The sequence below is a fragment of the Lacerta agilis genome, chromosome 4 (assembly GCF_009819535.1).
Source record: "Lacerta agilis isolate rLacAgi1 chromosome 4, rLacAgi1.pri, whole genome shotgun sequence".
NCBI classification, from domain to species: domain Eukaryota; kingdom Metazoa; phylum Chordata; class Lepidosauria; order Squamata; family Lacertidae; genus Lacerta; species Lacerta agilis.
Genome location: NC_046315.1, coordinates 72853896 through 72865003, shown reverse-complemented (window position 1 = coordinate 72865003; position 11108 = coordinate 72853896). Strand labels below are relative to the sequence as shown.

The 11108-nt window shown below is 39.8% G+C and overlaps 1 protein-coding gene across 1 annotated transcript in view; it reads right to left on the bottom strand.

The window, feature by feature from the left end:
• Positions 1-350: 350 nt before the first annotated feature.
• Positions 351-11108, bottom strand: part of LOC117045982 (acetylserotonin O-methyltransferase-like) — a 28442-nt gene continuing 17684 nt past the window's right edge. The window contains exons 4-8 of the mRNA XM_033147614.1: positions 6003-6071; positions 2905-3023; positions 1719-1859; positions 1010-1132; positions 351-777 (exon numbers count right to left, since the gene is read on the bottom strand). Coding sequence (XP_033003505.1) covers positions 569-777; positions 1010-1132; positions 1719-1859; positions 2905-3023; positions 6003-6071 — 661 coding nt within the window. The 3' untranslated portion in view covers positions 351-568. The remainder of the gene's footprint in view (positions 778-1009; positions 1133-1718; positions 1860-2904; positions 3024-6002; positions 6072-11108) is intronic.

Below are 11108 nucleotides of genomic sequence, written 5' to 3'. Positions count from 1 at the left end.
GGTCAGTGATGATGGGTGTTATAGTTCAACAACATCTGAGGCTTCAAGCTAAAGAAAGGCTGGGTTAGTCAGGAGTGACCTGTGCGGAAAGTTTGAGAAAGGCTTCTGTTAATAGGGTTGGCATCTCTCAAGCGACACAGGTTAGCTGATCATAGCTTGCATATTATCTATATTTATTTTGAAGTATGGATTAGTAGCTCTCATTGTTTCCAGCAGGTTCTGTTTACCAAAAAATCTTGAGTTAATATGGGATACAACCTCTTTCTCTTTCCTGGTTTGGCTCATCTGCTCCTAGAAAAAAAAGGCAAGCAGGGAAATGAAGGTAATAACTTCTACTATTACAACGGTGGTTAACATGTAACAAGTTTTATTATTATTCTAGCTTCTCTTAGTATTCAACCATAATGATAAGCAGGGGGGTGGAGGAGATATTTCCACATGGGGAGGATTTGCAAAAAAATAATAAAAAGTATAGCATGTTCAGTGGCATGTTCAGTTATGGCTGCAAAGAATCGGGCTAATATACATCCGTTCAGTCACGATGCTCACAGAATGTTCTTGGTCAATGTTATTTTCTTCCTAAAATGGCGTCAAAGTGGCCTGTTTTCTTTTGCTGAATCTGCTTAAAGCCAGCAGCATTGAAGAACGCATTGTACTCTGACAGGGTCCGTTCTTTTCCTTGAGTAATAAGCAGCATAACCAAACCGGATATGTGAGCTTCCAATGGCCATGTTCTGTCTTCGTTGAGAACTATTTCCACTACTAGAACTCCGCCGCCTGTTTCAGAAAAGGACATAGAAGATGTATCATTACATATCACACCATTACACATTACAAAGCAGCATGTTACTTTGCCCAAATGTCCTGAGATCAGAAGCACAAGAAAAAAAGGAACGCAGCTGAGCCAGAGTGGCACACGGACATAAGGGGAAGGGGCCATGGGGAAATCCAAGTGGCTTGGAATGAGAATCAGTTCCCACAGGAAACACCTATGACACCATGCACCTACCAGGCTTGCAGGCTTTGTGCAGTCTGGTTAGCAGTTGCACACACTTCTCATCTGTAAAGACGTGCAGGGTTCTAGCTAATATATACAGGTCAGCTTCTGGAATTGGATCTTTAAAAAAATCACCTGAAATAAAACAAGTAGCCATCTGGTGAAATAATTATTATTCTGACAGAGAGAATACTTAATTTTATCTTTCTCCAATTTGCAGCTATAAGATGAGCACTGCTGTCTCCTGGTGCTTCTACTGCGAAGAAGGAAAACGTAGGATAAGAAGAGCTCTGCTGGATCAGGCCCATGGCCCTTCTAGCCCAGCAGCCCTAACCAGGACCTGATTACATGCACACTCTCCTCTCCTCTCCTCCTCCTGTGGTTTCAAGTAGCTACTATTCAGGATACTGTCCCTGATCATGGAGGCAGGGTATAACCATGACAGCTAGTAGCCATTCATAGACTTATCTCTAACAATTTGCCTAATTCCCTTTAGAAACCACCCAATCTGGTGGCCTTCATGGCCTCCTGTGGGAGTGAGTTCTATAGTTCTATAGATGTGCTCCCATCAACCCCAGTCAGCATGGTCAGGGATGATGGAAATTGTAGTCCATCCATAACTGAAGGGTTACTGATTCTAAATCCCTGCTTAGTGCATGGCTGTCTTGTCTGTTAGTGGAAGAAAATGATCCAATATATGTAGAATAAAACAAAATTTTACATTCATGAAAAGTAATTCTGTGTTCCTCTGAGGAGACATAATGCTTCTTTCCTGTTTCCACTACTTCAGGTAGGTCTACAATGGTCACTGTAGAATTTGGATACAATGAAATATATTCCTTTGCGAGGGCACCACTGCTTCCTTAAGAGGAGAAACAAAGGGAAAAAATGAACATGTTGTGCATTTCAAAGCTTTTTTCAAAAACTCCTGCGCAAATTTCTGAGATAGCACACCAGACAGGTGGTTGTCCAGCCATTTCTTTCAGGGGTAAGTATGAGCCACTTTTACAGTTCTGAGGCAGTAGCTCTGGCACCGGGGGTGGGAAGCAGGCGGGGGCAGGGCTGGCGTGCGTTCTGGGGGTGGGGTGCACCGTCCGAAGGGGCATGGCACGCATTCTGGGGGTGGGGCCACAGCACAGGGGGAACGGACACAAATCTGATAGTTCAGAGCTTGGGTCATGGGTTATTAGGGGGTGAAAGAACAATATTCTACATGTACAATACAAAGCAAAACACTGTGCTGCAACTCTGTCCTGTTTAGCAGGAGTAATGAGAATACAGTCCAGAGGAATAGGAGAGTGTGCCAGGAAGGAGTGGCCAGAACTAAGGCCAACACACTTCTTTTCAGTGGACCTAATTGAGACTTTGGTAATTTGAACTCAATCTCGGTATTTATTAGCCCTGCTATGCAAAAATCTCCAAATGAATCCAAAGTTCAATGTCTAAAATCCCTGGTAGAGGACCAGGATCCTGAGATCACGTTAAGGGTAGCCAAATTCTGAGCAATTGCCATAAAACTTAGGGAACAAGCTGTGCTATCACAATGATTAAGGCCTTAAATGATAATTTTAGGTTATATTTTAGTGACTAAGTTTTAATTTATATATTTTTAAACTGTTGCTATTTTTGTATTGTCTCTGTTATACCTAACCACAAATTCAAATGTATCCCTATCGTGTTTTATTACATGCTTGATGTTGTATGTGAGCTGGAACTGGTCTGTGACCGAAATAATGAAATTCACAATTCACGAACTCAAGTAATCTACAGCCCTTCTCTCCACCATAATATACAGTGTTACAGCTCAGGGCAAAATGGGATGGAGTGATGTTTCCTGTTCTACAACAGCAGCCTTATCATTTCAGAGTGCCAGCATAGGAAGACATGTGAGAATTTATAGTACTTACCTCCCACATCACAAACGAGTGGGAAAGGAGAGAGATCAAATGCATTCAACACAACTCGACCACACAGACTCCACATCTCACGCATAAACTCCATGAATTCTCGCAAGCCACTCTCTGTTCTAGTAATTCAAAACAGCATTGTCAGTTAACAGAAGGAATATCTTTGAACAGAGGATGGTTTTAAACAGGAGCCATATTCCACATAATGCTGTTGCTTTTTAGTTGTGTGTGGATTTCCTTTCCTTTTTTCAGCCTCATCCTCCTTTTCCCCATTGATACCAGTGGACAGATCATGACGGGATGTATCCGTAATTCATACACATATTTAAATACTACTACTACTACTCCTACTGCTACTAATAATAATAGTAATACATCGTTTACTGTAGATGTGCATCTCACCACTATTTCAAAACCTCTGGCTTTTTTTTATTACCTTTGACAAAATTCATTTCCCTTGTGATCACATCTGTCCCAGTGGATTGGACAAATAAGGCTTCCTCTAACTCTGCTGTGTTTAGCATGACATTGCGTGGACAGGTGGAGTCCCCCAAAACCCAGGCGACCCCCGAGCGGAATAACGACACAAGACAAAGTGCTATGGGATTAAAATTGGCCACAACTTTATTAAGATTCAAATGTAGGGAGACCTTGGCTCAGGCATTGGGCATTTATCCTTCCCAGCCCCCCAGCCGGGGATCTGGGAAACTGCAGGGTTATGCAGAATGTGTGAGGATTGTGCTAGCTCTGGGGAACATATGTTCAAGCAGATAGCCTGCCCCCCGTTTGCCGCCATTGGTGGGGGAGAGCAATGACAACCTCTCGGCGTAAGGACAATGCCTCCCCCAATACCCCTTTAACAGGGAACGTTGTTATCGCCGCCACACTGGGTTCAAGGAGCCACCGCCCCACCCCCCACCCCCATTTAGGAAGATGACTAAAGGATTCCGCCCAAGGCCTGAAACCGCCACCCAAGACCGCAAACTCGTGGTCTCGCCGCCAAGACTACCACCTGACAGATGCTTTGCAATCCTCCAATTCCAAAAGGCCATGCCTAATGTCACTCAGCCAATAATTGTTACCTGTGGCTGACAGGCGCATGCCATTGGGCCTGAACAGTTCCTTCCTGCATATCTTAATGCTGGGATGCTTCTAACGTGGCCCCCAATGCACGGGATTGCTGTGCGCAATACCTTATTTATTTGTTTGTATATTGTTTTTGATAGTGTACGTAAGCCGACTCCTGCTTTTCAGGTAAGCTACCTCTCTATTGTGTGGGCTGGGTAGTCCCTCCCATTACCTGGCCAATCCCTTGACAGTGCCTCCCGCAGGTGGGATTGGACAGTTAACTGGGTAGGCGGAGACTCCGGATATCCCTTCTGGGAGAGGGTGCAGCCAGCTGAACTATCAGGCATTGCCCAGGAATTCAGGGACTGCACGTGAGCATGCAAACGTTGTCTCCCCCCCCATTTGATGTGGGGAGCGGTCATTGTTAAGAACTCGACTAAGGACTGTTTAGTATGCCCAAACTCTTGCATCTGAATTCCATCTGGATAAACATTGCATATCTATGTTTCCATCGGTGGCCGAATGTGTTATTAAAAATGTAACAATTCCACAGGCTGTGGATTCTAATATATGACCACTTATAGGAGGAGGAGGAGGAGGAGGAGGAGGAGGAGGAGGAGGAGGAGGAGAAAGCACCCCTCTTCAAACCTGCTCCTATACATACTCAGTGGAGGCACTGATTTTAATAATGCTTCATATGGAGGGGTCTGGGGGTATTAATTGATTGGCAGAAACCTATATTACTAGTCATCCTGAGGAATAATTAAGCATTGATTCAGGACCCCATACAAAAGGAAGGGTTGAAGTGGACCGACTTCTCCTCGTTTTTCAAGTGATATATTTTTATATTATATTATATTAATCATTTATTTTATTATGCTACATTATTATATTATATTATATTATATTATATTATATTATATTATATTATATTATATTATATTATATTATATTATATTATATTATATTATATTATATTATATTATATTATATTATATTATATTATATTATATTATATTATATATCAATCCCATATTGCGCTACTATTTTGCTATGTTTTCAATTGCAATAAATAACTTAGAATTCTCTTTACACATTTTTCCTTAACTCCGTTTTTTTAGTGAGTTGTTTTGCCCAAGGATAATTTTGGCCATGGTAAATGCTGCTTCTTGGCAGCTTAATTTCATCAGTAGCCCCTGTCTGGCGTGCCTGGCGTGCTCTGGTCCATGGGGTCACAAAGAGTTGGAAATGACTAAACGACTAAACAACAACAAGCCCCTGTCCACATGTTTCAATCCTTCTTTCTCAACTATTTATCCAACTATCACAATATTCCAACTCCAGGAATTGTTAAATAGCACAGGGCCTCTAATGCCTGTACAGAGTTCCCCCATAATGAGCAAGTGGGGATGTCTGTTGACATGTCTGAGCACACATTGACCTCTGGATTGTGGAAAACTGCACTGAAGCAGTGATAAGACTCAGAAAAGGCTATTTGCTATGACTGGAAGTAGTTCTGCTTCAACATCGGAAATAGTGGAGGCAAACAAGGCAGGGTCCTCACAACTAGTCTGTTAGGGTGCCAACTTGAATAAACTATAGTGTGATCACATAATAACTGATCAGATGATGCAGTCCATACACATCATTGAATGGGAATGTCCATCAACTTGGGGGGGGGGACCTGCCCACTCAAGTATTTTATTGTGGGGGCTGAAGCTCCCACAACCCCAGGAGTTGCCTCCTATGTAGTTTGTGTAATGTAAGATCTGATAGCAAGGAATCTAATTTTAGACATCATGCTTAAACAAAACAAACAACAAAAACCAGGAACCCAAGTCTGGCATGTAGTAAGAGATCTCCCAATATCATTAAAGATAACTATCAGAGAGGGGAGTAAGCAACATTGGATAGAAAAATACTGGAAAGGTGAATACAAGTTAGCAATAGGTTTCCCACAAATTGCAAAGGGAAAGTTTTGCCCATTCTTTAAAAAGAAAGAAGATCTAGAAAAATACAAATTTCTGTACCTGTACATAGCCTCATAGAAATTGTTTGTAGAACTGTCACTTAATCTATACGTCTGAGCCTTTCCTTCCCTGAAATAGAATATTGGTTTTAGTTTAAGAAAAAATGAGCACGATAACTACAGAATTAAAATTCAGACTCTTCAACAAAACAACTAAACCAAGTGCACTACTCAAACAATTACATGTGTTGTCAAAGCTGCGTCAACCAACACAGGTTTGTTTATTTGTAACGTCTGTGAGTTTTACCAGTTTATTACCTGTTTTATCAGTTTCCTCACCTTACAGCATCAGCCAGGTGCTGTGCTCTCATAAAGGCAATTCAGCATTGAACTTCAAGGTATAATACTGAGTCTTTGGGCTTCTTTGCCAAGGTAGAGATTGGCAAGGTCAGTATTTCCATAAGTGCTTAAAATGAAGGGGACAAAAGATTAACTTTTTCACACCTCTGTGCAAAGCCCCTTTCCCTCCCCAATTCTGCAGGGACAAAATGCTTGAAACAAGGATAATGAGGCAGAAGACACATTTCTTCTGCTCGCATTGTAAAAAAAAGTGCAACACCAAGAATGCAACTCTCCAGCTTCTCTTCCAGAGAAAAGTATGGAAAGACAAGGCCTCCACCTGCTGACAGTGGAACATCAGGGTGCAAAGCTGCCACTAGGAGTGGCCATTGTGACATCTGGAGCGAACTATTAGAAATCTATGAACAGGAGGTACCTTTGGTCCACTGTAACATCTAAGTCAGGAGGACAGACTCTGAATGTCCTGAGCTGCACTGGTGCTTAGTGACCTGCACTAGTTGCCTATTTGCTAATGAGCTTTCTCACTGACATTTATAAACAACTAGGTACCAGCACATCTAACAGGCCATCTCTCCTACTATGGGACAAATCACCCTTTACAATCATGGAAGGAGAGTGTCACCTGCAAACCTACTGGAAAAATCCCTGCCCTCTGGAATGCTCCCCAAAGAGAGATATGGGAAGTTCTATGTGCTTCAAATGTCTCCTAAAACCTCTGATGTTTCCCTAGGCTTATTTGCATGCTACTCTGTTCAGTTGCTGGCTTGATGGTTTAAATTGCTTTTTAAATTATTTAATTAATTTAAAAAAATTGAAATAGCTCCAAGAACTCTGTAAGATCATAACTCTATAGTCATGAAGATTCAAAAAGACAGTCAGTCCACCTTCAGGTGGTGTCTGAATGAAGAAAATTTGGGTGATAAAGTTTTCTTAGAAAATACAAAAAAGATTGTAAGAGAATATTTTGAACAAAATTTGAATAATGGAACCAAACTCCAAACAGTCTGGGACTCTAGTATGGCGGTCATGAGAGGCCTGTTTATTCACAAAATTCAATCAAAAGAAAGTAAGAGAGAAAAGAAAGAAGGAAATCTTAAATGAATTAGCATAGAAAGAACAGGAATTAATAAGAACACCAAATAAAGAAACAACAAAACTGGCAATAAAATTATTACAATGACAGTATTCTATGTTAATCAATGAGGAAATAGCATGGACAGAGGCATAGCAAGCCCAAGTGGTACCCGGTGCAGATTTTTTTGTCACACACCCCCCCACACACACATCAGGTGTGGGTGGATGGTTTTGGCAAATAGATTGATTTTTTTTCTAGACAAATTAAAGATAATATCAGAAATGTATTAAATATTATAGAATACCTGGAAGTGAGAAATGAGAAGAAAGCAGTGCTGATGTGTATAAATGCAGAGAAAGCATTTGATAATGTTTCATGGGACTTCATGAAGAAGGTGATGAAGGAAATGGGATTTGGAATAAACTTTAATGGGGGATACAGGCTGTTTATTTAGAACAGAATGCAAAAATAATTGTAAATTGGGTGATAACAAACAAAGGTAATATACAAAAGAAAACAAGACAAGGATGTCCGTTGTCACCACTGTATTCATTCTGGTACTGGAAATACTGGCAAAGAAGGGTGAGAGAAGATAAAGAAATATTGGGAATAAAAGTAAAGAAAAGTGAGCACAAGTTGCAGATGATTTGGTAATCACTGTAGAAGATCCAAAAAATTCTCTCCCAAAAGTAATGAATATAATACAAGAGTTTGGACAAGTGGCAGAATTTAAATTAAATAAAAGTAAGACCAAGCTGTTATTAAAAAACATTAAAGAACTTTAAAAAAAAGAAATAACAGAATGATAGGAATAGAAGCATACAAAAAGGTAAGTATTTGGGTATATGAATAACAGCAAACAACAACAACAATATTCATTACAAAACGCAAAAATATACATACCGGTATTTATAAAGACAACTATGAATTTTTTTTGGCATGAAGTTAAAAGAAATTTGGAAATATGGAATGGGAGAATGGCCAACATATAGAGAGTTATTGGTAAACAAGAAGGGAAATTAAAATTGAAAGAATATGAAGAAATAAAGGAACATCTTCAAAGTTGGTTGCACCATAGACAGCTAAAGGATATTTCAAAGAGGACAACAAGAGAGGATTTTCATATACGGTTTCCAAATTCCAAAAGGAGGTGATAGAAGAAAACTCCAAATCATTAAAAAAGGCATATAATTGTCTTTTGGAATGGGAAACTAAAGATGAAGAATAAAGTTGGTAATGGGCGCAAGATATAGGTCAAAATATACAGTTCGAAAACTGGATAAACTGTGGAAAGTAATTTGAATTTACGGACTGTATATTGTTGAAAGAGAAATATATGAAGATGATGTATACATGGTATGTTTCACCAGTCAAATTAGCAAAAATGTATAAAAATGAACAGAAGGAGTGCTGGAGGTGGTACGGCTGAAGGTACTTTTTACCATATGTGGTGGGACTGTAAGAATGTAAAAAATATTTGTTAAGCAACCAGAAGCCTTCCTGTTGGGTATTTTAGGTCAAGATCTGCCAAAAGAGAAGAGGACATTATTTATGTATGCTACTATGGAGGCAAGAATATTGATAGCACAAAACTGAAGACTGCAGAGATTCCAACAAAAGAACAATGGCACGTAAACTGATGAACTATGCAGAATTGGCAAAACTAATGGATAGACTACAAGAAAGGATAACAGTGACTTTGAAAAAGAATGGGGACCTTTTACATTACATTTGCAGAAAAAAAAACAAAGAACATTGACTCGATGGCAGGATTTAAATAAACAGTCACATTTTATTGATAAAGAACAATTAATGTGATGAAGGAATGATAAGTAGATTGTATAAAACAACGGTATATAATAAGGAGGCAACAAACCAGAAATGGAAGCTGAGGGAAGTCCGGGAGAGAGGAGGTGATGATGTGTAATATCTATGTTATTAATAGGAGATGTTTGTAATGATAGAAAAGAAAATTAATTTTAAAAAAATTAAATGGTATTAAATGGTATTTGGACTTTATACTGTTGGTTAAATTCCAAATAAAGAATAAATACTTTGGTTGTCCTTCCTCTCCACTTGCAGGAACTTGTAGCCAACACAGGCGTCCAGCAGCCTCTCCATCCCAAAGGGACTGGTACCCAGACGTTCGGCAATAGTCACTGAAGTCAACGGTTCCTTGGACTCCATCAGCAGATCAAATACACCAAGATCAGAGGCGGTAAAACATAATCTGGATCCAAAAAGGAGTGAGGGAGTACACAAGGAAGAATTCAAAATGGTTTATACTTACAATGTTCTAAAAGGAATGAAATGCTTTTGAAACACAAAAAAGATTATAATACAGTTCAAGTCCATTTGAAGTGCAGAAATAAAATAGGACATAGGTGTTTTAAGCAAGATAATTTAAATTATTGCTGTATCCCACTTGTACTCCGGGTACCATACATAGACTCACAGTTCTTCTCATTTTCTTATAAAAACATTCAAGTGACATTAACAATATTTGAAGTTGCTGTGTTTCTTTATGCTGTGTTGATCCCTGTAACTGTAAGTTTTGCCTTGCCATTTAAAAACATTTTTTTTTCTACACAGGAATTTGATGCTATACAAGAATTTGATTCTACACAAGTTTCAATTTACAATTTGAAAGTTTCAACGTCCTAGCAAGTATTAAATTTTGCAGACAATACTTTACCTTTGGTATTAGAAATGCATGCTGATCCAGAAATAACATTTTCAAAGCTTCAGCCTCTTCTGTAGCATTCAGTGTTCTCTACCGCTCTGTCCGAGACTCACAGTCTTCCTCTGATGAGCAAGTTGCTTTTGGAAGAAAGAGCACTCTGCTTGCGGTACTTTTATTCAGAATTCACTGAAAATGAATTGACAATAAATAAGTCTAGATAATGACAATGAACTTTGCACATGACTGAGGACAGAGATGTCTGTGGGTAAGGCATATGTGGGAAAAGATTTCTTTCTCACAAGTGCAAGAGGAAGAAAGTACCTGGAAATTGTTGACTTTGCCTAGGGAGTAAAAGTGATACCAGAACCTGACAAGTGAGGTAAAATCAACTGGTGTCTGGAAATGCACAATTAAAATGTTATTGGAGAAAGTTAATCAGAAGAGAGACCAGGTGGTTTGGAGAAAACGTCTTGCTGAATGAGACAATTTGGAAATTTTTTAAATACAAAGAAGTGTCACATGCAAGTTACATACTAGGAACCATTTTGTGTCCAAATCAACAGATGTGAATGGCAAAATTCCCAAGAAGCTCACTAAAGAACTTACTTCCCAAGAAGCTCACTAAAGAACTTGAAGGGACTCCAGGGTCATCTAGGCCAGGAATCTTAACGAAAGCATCCATGACAGGAGGCCTGCCAAGCTCTGCTTAAAAACCTCCAACAAAGGGGAGTCCACAACCTCCCAAGTTCAGTTTTCCCTCACACACCAAGGCTTTACAATTCTAGCAACATACCTGGAATGCCACCTTCTGGCTTCGTCTCCTGAGCACCTATCAAATCAGTTTATGGGAAAGTTGGGCTACGGGCTGAATGCTTGTTCCTACCCCAACCTGCAGCCTTGCTTTAGCTCTTCTGCAGCCCAAAGAGATTTTGTACGTTCCAACAGCTCTCAAGGAAATCTACAGCTAACTGAAAAGGGATGCCTGCTTGGCAATGATACCGGGAGGGAGCCTGAGGTGTAAGAACAGTCACCATGCCTAACTGAAAGGG